The 20,399-nt window shown below is 40.5% G+C and overlaps 1 protein-coding gene across 2 annotated transcripts; it reads right to left on the minus strand.

Moving 5' to 3' along the window:
* Positions 1-273: 273 nt before the first annotated feature.
* Positions 274-19,546, minus strand: LOC306938863 (histone-lysine N-methyltransferase SETDB1-A-like). Of its 2 annotated transcripts, none has more exons than XM_079523217.1 (19): positions 19,408-19,546; positions 17,996-18,286; positions 17,395-17,591; positions 16,383-16,991; positions 15,593-15,781; positions 14,636-14,834; positions 14,044-14,117; positions 13,500-13,690; positions 11,131-11,263; positions 10,140-10,215; positions 9,377-9,578; positions 7,387-7,742; positions 6,289-6,405; positions 5,236-5,405; positions 3,956-4,087; positions 3,712-3,843; positions 2,986-3,161; positions 2,772-2,860; positions 274-2,656 (listed from the first exon to the last, which is right to left on the minus strand). In XM_079523217.1, the coding sequence occupies exons 2-19, from the start codon at positions 18,175-18,177 to the stop codon at positions 2,536-2,538; spliced, it is 3,345 nt and encodes a 1,114-aa protein (XP_079379343.1). In that variant the 5' UTR covers positions 18,178-18,286; positions 19,408-19,546; the 3' UTR covers positions 274-2,535. The 2 variants fall into 2 exon arrangements, with proteins under 2 accessions (XP_079379343.1, XP_079379344.1); XM_079523218.1 differs by lacking the exon at positions 19,408-19,546 and adding an exon at positions 18,980-19,078.
* Between the last annotated feature and the right edge of the window lie 853 nt (positions 19,547-20,399).

The following is a 20,399-nucleotide window of genomic DNA, read 5'->3' on the forward strand; positions in this document are numbered from 1 at the left end:
CACGCCGGCAATGAACCACCTATGAACTGGGGTTGGTCGCTTCAAGGCATCAATGCAGAAGTGGGGCTTGGCGGACAGTGCGGAATGTGAGTGCGGTGACCCTGAGCAGACCACCGACCATATAATCACCACCTGCTCCTTATACAGACCACCCTCGGAAGCCAGCCTCTTCGACCTGGGACATCTGATGTTACACGAAAGAAGACTAATGAGCACACTTTGTGATAAAGCAGTTTATTAAAATCTAAACATTGCTTAACATTTTTATCTTCTTTCTTTAACAAAACATTTGTTACAGTACAATTAACTCCAAAGAACAACCACATAATTGCATTGCTCCTGAATGTATTCCAGCTGATTAGAGAGTAACACAGGTCCAAAGAATTGGACCCTTTCCGAAACAGACCAAAGGAAAATTAGACCCGGGGTCCGAAACTGACCTGTGGATAATTCACATTAAAACTGACCTTGATGGGTCTGTACCTGTTTACCAGACCCAAGGGACAGGCTACAAACTCTACAATTATATTTTCAGCTAGGCTTTATAAAGCATTTCACAGTTGAGAGCAACCGTCTGTTGTCACCTCCCCCTCCCCGATATAGCTCGCCGGAGGGGAGCAGTGTTACGTTGAGACCTAGTCTCGCATAGCCAGACTTTCAGAGAGCGAGGAGGAGCCGTGAAAGGTCTGGATATGCAAGACTATGTCGAGACATGCCTGTCTTGACTGCATTAATAACCACAAAAGTGCTTCCGGCAGATGTTCCTGGTGGCTTTTGCTCACTATACTTTCCCTTATAATTTACGTTAAACCTCAGAGAAAACCTCAAACACACTGCACTTGACACAGCAGAAGGGAGTTCCAACCGCGCCTCTAGCCTATAGCAGGCCAGTCTGGTGCATCTCAGAGGCAGGACAGGTTACAGCAGGGAAGGAGGCACTGGAGCAACTCAGACCCTGATAATAAAATAAGGGCTTAAACTGTCTGAGTTGCTCCAGTGCCTCCTTTCCACACTGCACTTGACATTGGCTGGGTTTTAATCAGCTGTTTAACGTGCCTGTGCCTCGGTAATAACGGTAACCGTAAGGCTCACCCCAAAACACACTCGCCCCCAGCGGTTCTTGTATTCTTGCATTTTGTTTATCGAGGTTAAGGTTATACATAGTTTTACTGAGGTTAAAGGACAGCTTCACCCATTTTCAACCTATCTTCATATAATTGGTCCTCACTAATGCTCATATAATAATGTCAAAAATAATTCTACTGTGTCTCATAGGAAGGCTGTTGACATTTCAGAAACCTGTAATAATAATTGTTCTCACAAATCTCAAAAATTATATATATATACACATTTATTTATTTATTTTTAAATAAAAACAATCTTGTCAACCGATGATGTCACTGTTAAATGTTAGACAGGTTTCTGAAGTGACCACAGTCCTCCTATGAGACACATACCACGTGGAAATGGTCCTCCTTTAAGACTAGGAATAAGGTTAGGTTTAGGGCATAGTTTTGCTGAGATTACGTTTAGGAATAAGGTTAGGATTAGGCATAGTTTTACTGAGGTTACGTTTTGGAATAAGGTTGGGTTTAGGCATAGTTTTACTGAGGTTACGTTTAAGAATAAGGTTAGGTTTAGGCAAAGTTTTACTGAGGTTATGTTTGGGGATACTTGGTGGCGATCATCCTGAGGTCTCTGGATTTGACCGGGGGCAAGTGTGTTTTGCGGCGAGCACTCTTGTATTCTTAATAACAGACTATATATAGTATATACATGTCGATATTTAGGACATCTGGTTTTCAGTTCCAAATGGACCCGTGCTACCCGCTACAGCCGATTTAAAGATGGAGTGCCGTGATCTTTGTACTTTGTTTTATATGCATCTATGAAGTTAACAATACTCTGAGTCTAATAGACCCCCAGGTGTGGTTATAATATTCAAATAGGTCTTCCCTATGTATTTTTGGTTTCTTCCTGAAAGCTGAAAGCCTTCGAGTCAAAAGGTCTATCCCATTGAGATAGAATGAGCACTTCTGCATTCTATTGTTACAATGGGAGTCAACGCTAGTGTCGTCACTCTCTTACTAGATTACTCTGACTCAAATTAACTGGTGGGTGTGGCCACATACAAACAAATAAAGGGGGGGGGGGGGGGGGGGGGGGGGGGGGGGAATCACAGCATTCCATCTTTAACAGAAGTGGGGAGAATAGGGCTTCCAAAGAGGCCCTCAAATAATTAATTGAAAAATACTGGAATCTATTAGATGCAAAAAGGCAGTCAATAAAACACATGCAACTGAACCAACCAGGTGGTACTGCATTTATACTGCCTTTTTGGCAACTATATACACTATACATGCATATATATTTATTCTAAAAACATGAAGCAATAACAGACCTGACCTTAAAAAAAAAAAAGAAAAAAAATACACAAAAAGGCAACTATAAATTGCACTTGTGCATTATTGAAAGACAGCTACTATAAGCAAAACCTTTTGCATCTAGCAGCTTCCACACTTCTCAATTGATATACTACAATTTACCATGACAGGTTTCAGAACCACAATGACATTGCACACTGTTTGAGACATCATCTGCCCCTCCTACAATAGATCTGTAGTTCCAGGTCAACTCTGTACCAGATTTGATGACCCTGAAACAAAAAGAGGATAAATCACAAATTAAACATGATTTATGATCATTATGCTGTACATGTTGGTCAAAAGCATTCAACCAATTCTATCAGACAGTATCAGGTGGACACTCACTCGGTGGTGAAAAAAGCCAGCCAGGGAACCCTAATGTCATGTGTATCCACAAAGACATTCTGCACGAACATATTGGGGCTACAGCTGTGCTGTAAGAGAGAAAGGAAATGTCCAGCCATTCAGTTTGTTCTCATATTCAGTGACATTTTGTGAACTTGGAAATAAAGTGGCTGTTTTGACAGAACAGTGTAATCCCAGCCGCATGAGAACTCACGTTGAAAAATCGCGCTATATTCCCTTCCAAACTAGCATTGACGATGTAGCACTGGTCCTCCCCATCAAAGAAATGCCTGGTCATCACCGTGGTAACGGGGGTAGTGGATTTCTGTGGTCCTTTCGCGTTTGAGGTAGATTCAGAGCTTTTTGCAGGGCCAGCTGTCTTTTTAGGGTCTACGAGAAACATACAAATATCAGTATTTCAGTCTGAGGCAGGTCTTCTAACATTGAAAGAACTGGTAAGTTCTCTTGTGAGGACGACATGTAAAAAAATCTGACATATCACCTCTGTCCGCCAAGAGTAGTGGTGCAACAGGTAATCGATCATATCAATTTCATTGATAACAATATATTTAAAAATAGCAGAACTACCATCTTACAACGCATCGTGAATCACAACAACACATCACCATTTTTGTGCGACACTGTTGATCGACAAAGTACAAAATAGGGTTTAAGTGGCTAATCAGATTAATCATTTAAAAATGTGATTCATTGTTGTGTATCTTGTATTATAAAAATAAAACATGCCTCTCGATTATTCAATCAATCTAAAAACACATCAATACCATAATCGCTTGACATAAACAAAATCATTTTGTGGAAATCTGTGTATTCATTTTTGCTACAGTGGTAACAAAAAAATCCATAAAAAAGCCCAATTTGGTAATGAGAAAAATGGTGCATAGCAAACAGAGGAACGAGCATTGAATGCAAAACATACCGTTTTGTGTTTTTTTCCGGCTATCTTTCTCTAGTCCCACTGTAGCTCCCATGCTTTTGGTGCTATAGCCCGGTTTCGTGGTGTACCTCAATTCAGTGGACGGGACAGAGTCAGAATCTATCTGGTCCTCAGCTGATGGGTCATGGAATATGATAAATAATAAAAGATTACAGGATATATAGACAATATAAAACTATACAAATGGCTTTTACAGCTGAAGAAAAGAATCCCATCTCATCTGTACCTGTTTCACTATCGGAACAGTAGGCTTCGGTCTCATAATCCACCTTGTGTATCTCAGCCGCTTCTATGTGGTTCAACCTTACACAGTATTCATTTGGACCGAGGATCCTTTTCCCCCTGTTCTGAATTCTACCTGTGGAGAGATGGAGGGATGGAGGAGGGGGAGAGAGAGAGAGAGGGGACTTGAAGAATGGAGTCCAACGTGATGGAAAATTACTAATTTCTCCACTAGCGTACCTGCTGTACTAAATATGATTTATTGCAAAATACTTGGTCAGGTGTGCACAGAGTGCAACAGTCCACTTCCTATGGAAGTCACTGCAGTAAGGTCGATTTAACCCCTTTAGGCCTGACATCGACATTTTTAAAATGTCTTCTAAATCCTGACAGTTTTCTGAAAACCCTGTTTCTATAACAGTGGTGCTCAAACTTAACTTAAAAACGTTTGCTGTGAAATAATACAGTATATATATATTCAGAGATTTGCACACACTTTCACGATTTTTCAAAAATAGCAGATCTACAAGCTCGTAGCAAGCTTGTAGATTTGCTATTTTTCAATAGTTAAAGCATAACATAATGCTTAAAACACCAAAAGGGGTTCCCGTCCAGAATGGGTTAAGATGGAAATCAAATTGTACATGTAATGTTCTTCTTTAGGATATACCCTATACAAAGCTTGCATTACATGGGTACTATGGAATGTAACCTTAATGGCATATGCAAAGGCTCAACTTAGATAGCATTTTATGTAGACATAGCACTCCATAGTGTATACTCAGTTTCATTGTACAGATATTCTACTGTTAGACAGATGTTCTTAGCTTACTTATGATTCTTGATGACTATTTTTTTAAATGTATTTGATGTATTAACAAGTGTTGTTCTTGCTTACTGTAAATCGCTCTGGATTAAGAGCGTCTGCTAAATGCCTAAATTGTAAATTGTAGTCAAAATGGTCCAAGTCAAAGCTGTTTCGACAGATAAATATGATGATTTGACTATCATATTTTGGGATAGTTGTGAAAGTTGCCCTTTTCTGGTCATTGAAAATTGTCCACCTGTACCATACTGTGAATCGACAGTCAGAGAGCCCTCAGTCAACTGAAGTTGTCTGAGTGACTTACCACTGAAGGCCATTTAGCCGTCACACTGATGAAAAAAACAAGTGAACAGATCCTTTCTTAGTGCAAACCTCTGCTTTAATCTTTAATGATAACGGATTACTAGGACAACGCATCAGACGGTCAGAGTGCAGTGGAACACCAACTAAATGATTACCACTGAAGGTGCAAACGAAGGTCCCTATGGCGACGTCATCCAGACAGCGGACGCCCCAGCCTCGGTTGTCCGTCTTGAAAACCTCCAACCTCACCTGGATACCATGCTGCACCACTCGGTTGGAGCACATAGAAGGATCACAGCGGCAAAGAGCGTTACACTCATAGATACTGAGGAGATGGGAGTAATGACAAAGGAAAGGAAGACCCATGAAGCATATTGAAAAGTCAACTCAACACATTTAAATTCAATCATTGTTTTTTATATATATATTATATATAGCCCTTATGAGAACAGACTAACAGAGCGCTCCTCTGTACAAAACGGTACTACTAGAAACATAACTGCTGTAAAAGCAATTTGGAGCCTAGAAAGTGTTCCTTGATTAACACAGGTTAAACACCAACAGGCAAAAAGAAATAAACTTGGCATGTATGATGATTTTGCTCTTTAAAATGCAAAGATTAATGCAAAATGCAAAGCAGTTTTACGAGGCTCTGAAAGTTTAGATTGCTATCATATAAGACTGCAATCATATATTTATTTAATTACAGAAACGGATATGTCATTCTGGGAGCACCAATGGAGGGAGAAGGCTGCTTCCATGCGAGCTCTGCTGCATTGTGTCATTATTTCCTCTTTTTAGTATTTTTTTGCCTTTCTTTTTTCATCCACACTGTTGTTATAAGGAGTTATGACCAACAAGCACTTATGGAAACCCTTTACTTTTTTGTGGTAAAAGCGCTCAAACTTTCTTCTTTCCTACCTTGATCTCCTTAACCCGAAAGCTCCTTAATCCTAGTCACAACTAGGATGGGGTGCCGTGCATCCTAGTTGTGACACTAATGCACTCCACATTGTCTTGAAATCTACATTTCTTTGAAGAATCCACGCATGTCTACACAAATTCTGTACTGGTATTATATCTATAATTCTGAATATAAGTTTTGTTGTGCTGCCAGTGCCTACTAGGTATGGTACTACCGTACCGGGCCCGGTATATACATATTTCAAAGACACACATCATGAAATAGACTTAACGAATAAGCTCACCCAGTAACAATGTGATTGTACAATCTCTTGTAAGAATATCCAGCACTTTGATCCACTGGTCCCTCAGTGCTCAGGGAAGTGCTTTGAACGGTCAGCTGCATGCAGGAACATACCACACTGCAGAGTAAAAACACACATTGTCAGAAGTCTTCTCCAGTCTGAAGTGACAAAAAGAGATCACATGGATTGTTTTTCATGTAATCGTGGTTGTACACAATTTCCTTTGTTTTTCCTCCCAATTTAGTGGTTATGCTAATCAGTGTTGTTTTTGGCAGCACATTTCTATTTTAGTTTTAGTCATAGTCTTTGGAATGAAACTTAATTCAGTTTTAGTCATATTTTAGTCACCTGGAATGTTTTAGTGTTAGTCTAGTTTTAGTCGACTAAATATCATAAGATTTTAGTCGACTAAATCTACAGTTGATTTAGTCGACTAAAATGTATTTTGGCGGGCCTAAATGCCATCGTAATGACTGTTTTTACATTTGCTGAAAATAGCCAATCTACAAGCTCACTGCACTGCGACTACTTAGTTTTAGTAATCATATCTTAGTATTCATTTAGTTTATCAGTGAAAAATGCAGTCGACGAATATTTTTCATCTTAGTTTTAGTCGACGAAATCAACACTGATGCCAATTGCCCTTTGTATTCTAGGCAATTTTGCCAACAGTTGGTCCTAGGGAGAGCACAGACAACAACGTGACTATGGCATGTGTGACATCAAGATCGTCTTCTTTTCACACGACAGTGAGGTGTTTCACTGGGGGGGACATAACGCATGCGGAGGGTACTAATACCACTGAACAGACGCCCTGACCAACCTGTAAGAATTGGGAGTGCAGTGACAGAAATCGCCCTTCCCGCCCTCCTTCCCTCCCACAAACATGGCTAAATGTGTTTGTTGGAGATCCCGGCCAAATCGTCTAGGATTCAAACCCCATGTCTACTGCAAATGGTGGTAAATTTAACTCCTGCGCCACCAGGGTGACCCCAATGTTTGTTTTGTTTTTTTAATAAGTAATCGTGGTTGCACTTTTGAGTTCCATCATATGTACGTACATATGGCACCTTCCAGGTCTTCTGTACAAACACATACCTATCACCGCAGCCATCCGTGCAGTCACAGCCCACCAGAAAGTCAGGGGAGGTGTTGATAGAGATGCCGTCAGTTGTCACGCGGTCCGGCCTGTACATCACAGAGGGAGGTCGCTCACGGTTGATCTCGTTGACACAGGAGATCTTTCTGAGCTCCTTGCCATTGGCGAAGTCTAGGTTTAATACCACTTGGGGCAGGGGCTTTCGGGTCAAGGAGATGGACACCTCAGGGTCCAAGCAGAACATCTCCAGAGACAGGAAGTCACAGCGAGTCTTGAAAAGGTAGTCCTGCACCTTCGCCATGTTGGTGAGACACAATCCACATGGAGTCCTGTAGTAGAGGTGGCTTGACGACTCCTTTGAGGGAAACAATCAATAAACATTCAATAAAACAAAACCTTTTCATAGGCAGGATAACCTCATTTGTAGGTGGTGTCTCTTTATATAATGGGTAGTAGGGTACTACTTTTATACAAGCTCGACAAGCAGAAACATTGAAGGCAAAAGTGTGTAAACACAAACATCGAAGACAAAGGTGAGGACGCTAATTGTGATTGGCTGGAATGAGATGATGTATGATGATGTGATTTTTATGCTAAATATGCATTGCCATATACCATACCTATTGCAAAATATCAGTCAAAACCGTTGGCACCCCTTCATCCTCTTTTGGTCGCAGTCTAGTTTTTTCTCCCCTCAGCGTTATTGTAAATACTTTCATTTTTCCATTTCGATTACAATTACAAGAAGATGGCTAACCCCAATCACATCCACAATGGACGATTGGCACGGGATAGTCCTGAGAACTAGACTAGACAAATTCTACCAAATTTGGAACAACTGGATAGTACATATTGCCCCACTGAGAGCAGACTGTGTGTGATCTCACTGGTCCTAATTGCCTGCTTTATGATCTTTGTAAAGAATGTTTAAGACACCCTTCCTCCTCTCATGGTCGAAGTCCAAAGCGGTTTTGTTTTTGTTCCCCTCAGCAATACTGTAAATACTTGCGTTTCTTGGTTTTAGTCATTGTCTTTTTGTTCTGCCCACTCTTTTTTCTTTTTCTCCCTCTGAAATGTACACTCTGAAGTGATGTTGCCCTGTTGCCCCTGTTACTTGTTGTATGGATGCCATATGTAATCCATCTGAAGAAAGCGAGGATTATACAGAGACATTGGAGATGGAGTCACTTGGAGGGCGGGTGACATGGGGACGAGGGAGAAAAAAAAAAAAAAAAAAAACCTGGGAAATGCACTAATTACTTTTTCTATGTCTAAGAAATAGGCATTCTATACTGCACTGCTTTTTCCAAATAAAATAAACATTAAAAAACTATAACGAAATGCATTTAAAATTAAATAAAAAGGATTCCAATTAAAAAATATAGCAAAAATAGCTGATCTACAAGCTCAAAACGCGTCGCAATGTGACACGTTTTGAGCTTGTAGATCGGCCATTTTTGGTTCATGGTTGCGGTGAGAGACAACTTGCAGGAGGCAGGAGTCAAGCAGAAAACAGAACCAGATGGAAACTAGTGATCATTAACTGCCGACACCACCATCTGGTGGCTGAAATGTGTACTCCGGGTGTGACGCTTGTTCATTTCAATGCAGCAAAACCTATTTATTTTGAAAGGTGTTTCACTGGGAAACAGAGTCAGGAAGTCAAAAACGTGAATGTTTAAAAAAAAAAAAAAACGTGAATGTTATTTAATTTACCCAAAACATAAATTTTGTAACAGAGGATCATATTGGTTAGAGAAATGAGCAAATCAAGCTAGTTTTGGTCCAAAAAAAAGAATCCGAGATATTACGATCCTAAAAACTGCGTTCCCATAGACATAGCATAAGCCAGCGGAATTTTCATTTCCGTTTTCCTCCCCCCACTTCCAGGTCGGGCGGATGTGGCTCTTCATCTTTGCTTATTTCGCGTATTTCACTGGCACTAGCCTCACGATCCCACCTATGGTAACGTGTTAAATGAGAGAGTACCTCATCAGTGCCATTCTTCTTGCGAGCTTTCACACGGTGAAACCCAAAGAACAGAGGAGCCAGAAGTGGGTTGCGTTCGCTGTGTGGCTTTTTCGCATCTTTGGGCCTGTTTCGGTCCAAACAGGCAGGGCAGCAACGGTGAGGGCTGTATTTGACCAGCTTAGAAGTTGGTATGTTGGTGACTAGCAGCTGATCTGTCCCCCTAATAAGTATAAAAAGATAGGCATGTAAAAACAATTAACATTGACAATGATGATAATAAATCAAGATTTTATAACAATTCTATTTTAACAAAGTTACGAGGTAAATTACTTCAGTTGACAACTTGTGATAAAAATAAAATAAAAAAATGGAACCTTGGCTGGCCATATGCAGAGTTTAAATTAAAACTATCCTGAGATGTCACTGTGACAGTGGACAGTGACTACAGCACACCCAGAGTGGATTTGTTGTAGTCACAGGGCGAGGGTGTAATTAAATGGACTGTAAAGCGGTAGTACACAAATATTTGCACCACAGTGTAGTGCCCTCATCTAGTAATAAAACAAACCCCATAAATGATAGCACTTTATTCCGTGTTCACTACAGACCGTATTAGACCATTACAGACAAATTATAAAATATTATAAGGATCCAAAACAACAATTAAATGTTACAGTCAGCTTAATCCATTGAGACCTGGAACGCATCCATGTCACGTTAGCATTTAACCACATTAACCATTAAACTGCATTGCTTATGTAGAATCCGTCACAGCGCTTACTTCTTAGCACTGGTGCTTGGGTTGGAAGGGCTGGTCTGAGGGGGCTTGCTTGGATGGATGGTCTGTGTTGAGGTTACTGACAAACGGAAAGAGGCAGTGAGAAGGAGGAGTGAGTTCTCAGAGAAAAAGTCCTTAGCTTTCATCTTTGTCGATTTATTTCATAAATGAGTATAGTATTTCAAATCCACCTTACATTTTATTAGTTGTGCCAGTTTTAACTGTGAATCAATTTCTAAATGATATGATGTTTTGTTTGTATTATACAATCAATTTACTGACCTTTTTGAATCTCGCCCCTAACAAATATCTCATATTACAATAACACACTAAAGCTGAGTCCACGTCAATGACTCGCGATGCACTTTGCAACCAAATCCTAAATCTGTGGTTTGCAATGATAAAAACAGAACAGTCTACACCCAGGCGCCGAGGCGTGACAGGACAGTTATGGGGTATAAATGACAACAAACTCAGAGAGTCTGTGTCTCTCTCTCTCTGTGCGTGTGTGTGTGTGTGTGTGTGTGTGTGTGTGTGTGTGTGTGTGTGTGTGTGTGTGACTGTGTGTGTGTGTGTGTGTACTAGTCTGAAAACTACACTAAAACAAATAAAAACTAAACTAAAACAACCTTAACCCGTTTTAGAATTGTATTAGAGTCACGACACACATTTACGTTTATTTGGTTCTGGAACAACCTGCCTGAAGAGCTAATGCTTGCATATTAAATGAAGAAAACTGTCTGTCCGTCTGTCTATTTATGAAACGCTGAAGCTTTAATTACCAAACGGTGTCAGTAATTACCCATAGTACCCATAAAAGCAGCGTGCTACAACGGTCAGAGACATTATGTGGCTATTCTCATGCATTTTTCACACCTGGATCTATCTCTACAGGACAGCTGGGTCCCAAGTCTGCACGTAGTTTGGCTGCATACATCCCCGGGTTTGGACTACTCTTTATTATTATGACTTCACTGAATGAGCACAGACTAACCTGGTGGGGAGATGAAAGATGTGTTATCCTTGCGTGAATCCTTCGTATTGTCCGCTGTATGTCTCTTCATGTTGACAATGTGTTCGAGGCGGATCGAGCCCCGGTATATCCACTCCTTATGTTGATCACACTCCTGAGTATGACATGCAGACCACCATTATTGCATGTTTTGATCGACACATTTGGCATACACAACATGAATTATAAGTAATACCAAGATATTAAAATTACATTTTTAGTTTGTTAAAATAACCCCTTTCACAGACGTATCATGACAAGGTAAACATAACTATAGCTGATAATTAATAGTTGATCAAGTACAGACAGACAATAGATCTTCAATGCAGCCATATAATAGTCAATTTTATGTTCTTCCTTCACAGGTGTTACAATACTAATTAAGGCGCAGTTCCATTTAGTGTAACACAGAGCCTTTCCAGTGATCTAACTGTTTGACCTGAATGTAAGACAATCTTAATTAGTATCATCACCTGTTAAGCCCTAACCACACCAAAGGGTCACCAACCATGCAACTCCTTGGGTCCAAATGGTTGCAAGGAGTTAACGCTAAAACCGCCTTGACCCTTTGGTGTGGTTAGGGCTTTAAGGAAGTAACATTACTCAACAATTTATGCCAATATGTCTGCCGTGAAAAAGGAGTAATTAAGGCTCTGTTCCATTTAGTGCAACAGAGTTTTTCCAGTGAACCAACATGCACAATGGCAGGCAGCATGATCATTCCTGACAGAGGATAGGTGATATGTTTTTGGTTAGGACAAAATGCATTTGGTTAATTCTGATAGCAATCAGTTGCTAGACTGTAGTGTTTGGTCAGTAACAGGGGTCTCCCCGCCCTTAAATAAACAGAAAATACGTTTTACAGGTGAATTGCCAATTTCAGCCAATCAGGAGAGCGCAAGGTCAATCGCTGAATTCAGCGGTGTGTTATTTCTTGATAATGACTGCTCCGCTTGACCGCTCAATAACAGACCGCTGTCTAATCAAAGCCTCAGAGCACCTGCTGCGCTGCTTGGATTTATGCTGTATCCAACATGACATCCATGTCATTTACAACTAAACATTGCTCTCAAGAATGTTTTTGAAAACATTTGAAGCGAGAAATAGACGATGCCGTAACAGAAAATGTATTCTATTTGATCAACTCAATTCCTTGTTTTCCGAGGCGACTGTACTGCTGAATTTGGGCACACGGCCAGCGTGATACTTTCAAATCATTACCGTAAGCAAGAAAATACCTCGTCTTGTTGTTACTTTTGGGTCCATATATTATTAATGTATTACTAAAGTAGCCATGTAATAAGCAGGATAATGTATGACACAGTGGTAGTTGTTTTAAAAATAATGCCCTTCAGGATGATTAACCTCAACTTCGTCTCTGTGTTTAATCATCCTGTCGGTCAGTCATTACTACCCCTTGCTTTGCACCAGGGAGCTGGAAGCATCAAGTCCTGGACAGGTCCTACAGAGTCTGAAACATTCGTTCACCCATAAAGCCCCAAAGGTTAATATCTAGATAACTTCCAGGTTTCAGCATCATGTAAATGAAGTGTATGGCTTTTATTGAGCGGCGCTGCCTAGCGCCTCCTATGCCCAGCTTTCCGGGTTGGTGTAAAAACACAAACATTGAAGACGGAAAAATGAGGATGCAAATTGTGATTGGCCGGTGTGATGTGATTGGTTGGGAGATGTGCCATTGGGTTGAGCATTGCATAACGATTGTGCCACGGCGGACACCCGTTGTATATATGTATGATGATGAGCTGGGACGTGCAGAGAGTGTTACAGGGGCAGAAACCCTGTTAAGATCTACAATGCGTTGAGAGCTTGTAGATCAGCTATTTTCGGGGCGCAACCGAGCACTCTTTAGCTAGTGGAGATGCGGTGTACGACATGGATTTCTAAACAAAATTTGTTCAACACAAAATACTGTGTAAAGGGCCCCCTTTGATGTCTATGTGTGCACGTCCCTGATGATGATAGCGCCCCTCACTTCACAGGGGTGTGCTTTTTGAGTGGTGCAAACCACTCCAACAACCAGCTTTGTCTGTATCTATGTTTGTGTGTACCTGTACGTGTGTGTACCTGTACGTGGGACCCAAAAAAATTTGCATGGTTACTATGGTCACTGACATTACGTCAGACCACAGCTGATCAGGCTATATAAGACCTTGCACCACTCAGTTCACACGGGTGTGATTTTTTTACTTACTACCAGCTGCTTTCTAGTATAAATGTATTTGAAGCTCATTCTGCCATAGACTGTTTTTCAGATACATGTCTGAAACATCAAAGGAATTAACGATTATTATATTCACTATTTACAGGAGGGCTGTTGAAAAGCAGCTCACCTTAAAAGTAATTTGAATCAAGCTGCAGTCCATCTCGTTCACTTCACACTGCCTCAGAGCTCCCTCAAACTCCACTTTCAATGCCTGTCCAACCCTATATTGGGCTAATGCAGGGTTCGGCCAGACCTTCAAATATTCCTGGACAAAGGACTTGTGTGTCTCCTCAGCAAGATCCTCAGTCGCGTCCTCCACTGTCACACAAAAAGACAAATCAACATCTGTTTATTGAAAACAGTATTACATAAAATCACACCCGTGTGAAGTGAGGGGTGCTCTTATCATCATCTCATTCTGGCCAATCATTATTAGTCTTTTAATGTTTGTGTTTACACAAACTACACTCAAAACAGGCCATTCATTATCAATGGCATTTAATGTTTGTGTTGGTGCTGTACAATAAAATAATAATAAAACAAGATCACAATCAGAGATTAACCAACGATAAAAGAAACAGAGCAGCAACAACAGTACATAGAAAAAGATAAAAACAGAACAAACAGTACATAGAAATCAACATAACAGATTAATAACGTGTCCATCTTACATGGTCGGCACACCAGGTGAAGAAGAGGCAGACCAACATAGGAGGGAGAGCCATCGTCAAAGAAGACCAGGAACCTGAAAGATGGAAACATGTTTTATGGAAAAAACCTCAAACTGGATCAGATTAAAAACCTCCTATCCATTAGACAGAATTTAGGCCGGCCGTCTCATTAGTTATTACCATAAGAGAAAGAGATTGCTGGATAACCTTACCAGACACACTATACTGTATGTACCATAACCTTACCAGACACTATACTGTACCAAACACACCTAAATCTAGCACAATAGGATTGTTTATCACCCTGATGTGCACAGCACACACAAATACAATGAGGTTATACTTTTTTATTTTGTATATTGACTTACTTTTGTGAAAATCTATTGGTGGTTTTTTATTTAATTTGTATTGTAATATTGGGTATGTTCGTGTCAGAGGCAAGATTAAAAAAAAAAAAAAAGCAGGGAAAACTATGATTAATTTCATATCCACCCAAAATGCCAGGGTTATGTAATGAAATTAAACTGTAATTAACTGTTATAACCCTCGCTCGCTCGCACGCGCACACGCACACGCACACACACACACTAACCTCATGCGGTTCTTTCTATTGGGGAGCTCCACCAGGACACCAGCGTGGAACCAGGACTTGTGAGACATTTGATACTTGGCAACCACACGAGCGCCAACGTACAGCCGCTCCAGAGCCGGTGTGTAGGAAAACGCAATGTGGTGTCCAGATAACAGGGTCTTCTCTGTTCCTACTTCTACCTTGTACTTCTGCACGTCGTCTGTGAATGAGGAGTTGAACATGTATTTCTTGTGTGAAACCAAAAATAATAATAGCAATTGGAGCAGTAAAGCTTAAAGTAATGTGTGTATTTCAAATCACACACCAGACTATGCACAACACACCCATCAGTCTTATTAGAAAGTATGAAAGAAAATTCACTTGCAGAGACTTATTTAATGCTTTGAAAGTGTGGATTTTAAATGAAATAGGAAAATATATTGATTTGTTTTCCTTCTATTTGTTATGCATGGCGACATACTAGGAGTAAGAGCGTTTATTTTGTGCAATTAATTCATATAGTAGATCATTGGGTTGTACAGCAGCTACTTGGGCAGGATATATTATACCAAATAATCATTTTCTGTTAATTCTGTGCAGTGTGATCAATGAACCAGAAGTAGTAATTCCATAATTTCTAACACTGTTTCCCAGACTCCCAGTAAATATGTGATTCCTTGTAATAACTGTTGGGAAAGGAAAATTAGTCTATTGCTGCGCGTTATATTACCCTTGAAGGAAGTTCTCTTGCACAACAAAGGGTTACAATAGTAGTGTAATACGAGTTACAATGGAACTCATGTTTTGACATCGTTTCTCACTTGGAGCACAACTTCAACATCACTTAGGGGAAAAAAAGGAATAACAGTGGGATTATTTAAGCAAACGAATGCTGCATTACTCCCCATGCATGCCAAAAAACAATATTCCAAAATGTATCTAAATCATCAGGAGTGTGTGCTGAACATATTATCACACCTTTTGTTATGATTTCCGTTATTTTTCCCTGTTCCCACTTTATTTTTCCCTGTTCCCCGCAGCTGGGCTTCCTCATGGCTAAGACCTCCATGCCAACCTTTACCTCCTCTTCTGGCAGGTCGGGCGGTTTTGTGGCTACAGGGTTTGTGGCTTGTGAGATGGAGGAAACCACAAGCGCACATGAATCTCCTGCAAGATAGTGTGACCACAAACATGACTGGATTAAAAACAGCAGTAAACTTGTATCTACGTCACGATGCGACACGTTATGAGCTTGCAGATCTACTCATTTCAAATAGACGACGTAAAGTGGTAAAACTTTGCCTAGTTGCTTCTTTTGGGCTTATTTTCACAGACACAGGCTGACTTGATTCTCTTACAAAATCTGGCAATACATCGATTACCTGCATTACACCTGCAGCCTACTAGGGTGGAAGTGACCGAATATTGAATGAAGCAGCCGAAAAGGGCAATGGTGCCAAGAAGGGAAATATAGGCTTTACTAAAGCCATACCAATGTTACAATTCTGACATATGTGGCAAAGTAAAGAGAATGTTGAGAAACTGCAAATGAAATGATTGAAATCAGACCAATTTGCTCCGCCAGCTGCTTCCATGCCGGGCACATCGCCACAGCAGCTGCCACTGCCAGATAATGCACTCATTGTCACTCTTTAACAACAATTCAGTGACCACAGTATCAATCCCTTGGCTAAAGCATGCCCATGACTCCAGTGATGTCATGAGTTTAGCATTGTAGTTACAAACATTGCATTAAAACACAGTTTACCTGCATTTAGCTTGGGCGTTATCTTTGTTGTTGTGACATTTGTCTGTGGGAAAGTCACTTTGTTTGCATCAGTGATGGTGGTCTTCTGCTGTGCTGTACTCGTAACATTGGTGAATACTTGTGGCATCACTTGTGGCATCACTTGTGGCATCACTTGTGGCGTCATTGTCTTCCTTTTCTTATGCTTTTCTCTCTTCCTTTTTGACAGCGAATCTGAGCCACTGTATGACCATTCACTGCCGCTGCTGCTGCTGCTGCTTCTGCTGCTGCTGCTGTTTCGGTCGTCCTCCTTTGGTTTGTACGAGTCCTCAGAATCACAGTCACTATGCTCATCCTCCTCTTCCTCCTCCTTTTTGTCCTTTTTTTGTTTCACAACTTTCAGGCGTGCAGCCCGTGGAGGAAGAGGACGGCGAATAATTTCCTGGGAGAGTTTGGAAAGGAGCACAACTGGATGCAGGTTAACCTGAAGAGAAGTGGATGGTTCTCCCTGTGGGTGTTTGTGTGAATCCTCAACACTGCTGGTCTGTGGTCCGTGTTGTGATTCAGCAGCAGGACTGTTCAGGGTCACAGGGCTGACAAGGCTCGCAGTGGATAAATGAGGCATATCACCTAGGAAGGAGAAAAGTGTGAAAATATTAAGAAATTGTGCTATTTTACTGAAATCACTACATCATCACTTTTTATGTTAATAAAATATGTTGTGACTCTTTGTTAACTAGATTTCTTTTTAATGAGAGCTGTTCTTGTAAATCCCACATTAGTCATTTTGTTCTTCATCTTTTTCATACTTGCGGAGCTAGAGAAAGATCCAGAAATGAATCTAATAAATGTGAAACGGTGCTGGCTAACATCCACATAGTATACGGTTACTGTATAACAGAAGTGGCAAATGGTCATGTGAACATCTCGTTGTCTATTCTAAATACAAAAGAGGCATCTTAAATACACAATACACATGAAGCTAATAAAGCTATACATTTATGTTTTCAGCGGACACAACATGCTTCCTTACTGTTGTCTGCAGCAGAATCAGCATCAACATCAGCATCACCATCTAATGTATCAGCATCACCATCGTATCCGTTTGAGACAGCTTCTTCGTCAGAGTTGGTACAGACTTGGATTTCTGTCTCTGAATCCGAGTCCTTGTACTCCATTTCCAGCAAAGTGTACAGTTCCTTCATGCTAGCTTCACATTCTTCCACAGACCTGCCAGGCACAATCAGCGATCATCTATATATTCTCCTCACATATGTTATGTTAATATATAACTTTGACAGTATATTGTTGCTGTCGGGCAGAAACCTGTATCACCATTTTTTCCCCATAAATGTAGTATGCCCTACATCACACACGATGACATCTACAAGCAAAAAACACAGTGCATTGTAGGCTTGTAGATCGGCTAGTTTTGCATTTTTTATTGAAAGTGAGTCTTAACTATTTTATACCTCAAGTTAGTACAAACCATTTCCTGAAAAGTAATTTTTTTTTACATTTGATGTTTCCACCCAACAGTGACCATATACATATTGAATGTACTGTACATACTGTGTGTGTGTGTGTGTGTGTGTGTGTGTGTGTGTGTGTGTGCAAACTTCAAAGGCACTCACTGGAAGAGGTTGTGGAAGGCTTTCAGCCGTCGATCTCTCCTCTCAGTCAGGGACTGTGAGCTGCTGTTCTGCACTGTTCCTGGGTTCAACAGCCCCGCCTGCTTCTCCTTCACCATCTCCTTGATGTATTTATGCAGCTCCTCTCGAGTCATCACCAAGCTGTCCTCATCCTCGTTCATCATGACTGTAACAGGGCTGACACCTCCTAGTCCACGGTGGCTCCAGTTACTGCGGATGCTGCTCCGTGAAATAATCCCAATCTGTGGCACTGGATGTTCAACACTGGATTTTCTTTTTTACACACACACACACACACACACACACACACACACACACACACACACACACACACACAGTTTCAGAAAAGTACAATAAAATAAAGCATGCACATCCACTCACTTAAAGCCAGGTGCCCAGGCCGAGGTTAGAACAATATTAAAAAGGTAAGGTCCGCACACCGGATAATGCTTTAAAAGGTTTTATTAAGGTTCCTTACACCATAGTGGACGTGACGTTTCGAGCCTCTCTGCTCTTCATCAGATTGATTGAAATTTGTATTCAGTTTGCAGAATGGGTACAGGTCAATACAAAAAAAATCACACCTGTATGAACTGTGGTGTGCAACTATACGTACTGTTACTTACTGGTACTATTCGTACTGTACAGTGGGGGGGATCACCATCACAGACAATGGTGAAGGTGATTGTCTGATGAAGAGCCGAGATGCTCGAAACGTAACGTCCACTATGGTATTTGATTGATTGAAGTATGCAACAGTTTGCAGAATTACAGTACATTTCAAGTACAACTCAATACAAAAACTGTTAACTGTGAGTGGAGTAGTGGACGACACCATAAAGCATTACACTTGTTTACAATAGGGCCGGGCCCACCATTTTCAATTCATCAAAAGGAACGTAAGGAACCAAATCCTTAATAAAACCCTTTTAAGCTTTGCAGCATTGTCCAGTGTGCGGACCTTACCCTTTTTTTCAAAATTGCAATGTCCAATGATAAACATCAAATGGCATGAAAAGGATAGGATGCATGGTAAAGTAAATAGAGAGTGCACTGCAGTGCAAAGAAAAACAATCTGGTGCTTCCAAAGTAACTAGGATAGGATACCAGGATAACTAAAAAGCAATCTATGGCACAATGATTAAGTAAACAACCTTGCGTGGCATAACTAGCATCTATCTAAAGAGAAATAGCCAACAAAAGTGACCACAGTGACCACACCATGTGCACATTTCAACAAAAGTCTGGAAAATCTCAACGTTCATTTGTTTAAACCAAAATGCGTTCCTTTCTCAAATAATTAGCTTGCAACTAATCAACCACCCCCATGTTATATGGTTTACCGAACAACTAGTCCGTTCATTTAAAAATGAACTTTTTAAGAAGAAAGTTACCATTGTTGTTTTCGTAGAGTTGTTGCTTAGCCAATAGCAGCATGCTAAATAAAAGAAAAGAAACAGGACATGGAAGGAAGCGCGAGTTGACTTTCTTCTTCTTCTGTTTCTTATTTTCCATTTCCGCCACCAGAAAAACAACGCTGCCTCTAGCGACGAAATGAAACAACACATGACATATCACAGTGGTTCCCAAAGTGGGGTCCGGGGACCCCCAGGGGTCTGGGGTCCTTGAGGGAGTTCCAGGGGGTCCCCAGCTAAATGATAGTTTGGAACCAAATGGACCTTTATGGGTCTGTAACTGTAACTGAGTTAAATTAACATTGCTTTTACAATATAAATTGGGGGTCCGAGAGATAGAAATGTCATTACATGGCGGTCCGTAGACTAATATGCATGTACAACTGGGGGTCCTTGAAATTAAACAGGTTGAGAATCACTGCTAGAGCCGTAAAAAATCTTCTCTTATGGGGTCCCATGGCATATCTTTTCAATTGGGAGGCCGTGGGGCTAATTAGTGTCAATTTGGGGGTCCGTGACATGAAAAAGTTTGGGAACCACTGACATAACAGACCAACTTAATCAGCTGTCATGATTCTGATAATCGCGGATGTAATCGAGTAAATCTGCTGTTTTTGTTTATTTTTGAAGATTTCTTTTCTATAAAACTTGTAAAAAAATCTATGGATTTATATAAATAAATTGTACAATATTTAATTTATAATAGCCCTATATGAAATTGATTTATTAGATTACATTTGGACCCCTACTTCTCCTGGGTATCACCTTCCTTACCTCGAGATAAATATTGATGACATCATGCAAGTGAAGGTCTCAGATAAATTAGCAATTTGTAGCTACTACTTGCAGTAAATAAAAGGACATTTTGAGTTTAGAATTTTGAGTGTTGTGGGAAAATAAAAATAGCTCCTCTGAGTCCTATCTGAGCTGCACTTATAGTCAGTCATACTGTAGCAGCCTATAGATTATTA

The sequence above is a fragment of the Electrona antarctica genome, assembly GCF_951216825.1.
Source record: "Electrona antarctica genome assembly, chromosome: 15".
Taxonomy (NCBI): domain Eukaryota; kingdom Metazoa; phylum Chordata; class Actinopteri; order Myctophiformes; family Myctophidae; genus Electrona; species Electrona antarctica.

Excerpts from the sequence above, each read along its gene's own strand:
- LOC306938863 (XM_079523217.1), bottom strand. The coding sequence starts at position 18,177 with ATGATGAACGAGGATGAGGACAGCTTGGTGATGACTCGAGAGGAGCTG. Across the intron at positions 14,835-15,592 it reads AACGGAAATCATAACAAAAG|ACGACGTGCAGAAGTACAAG; the intron begins GTGTGATAATAT and ends CCTCATTCACAG. Across the intron at positions 7,743-9,376 it reads AGAAGAATGGCACTGATGAG|GAGTCGTCAAGCCACCTCTA; the intron begins GTACTCTCTCAT and ends TTTCCCTCAAAG.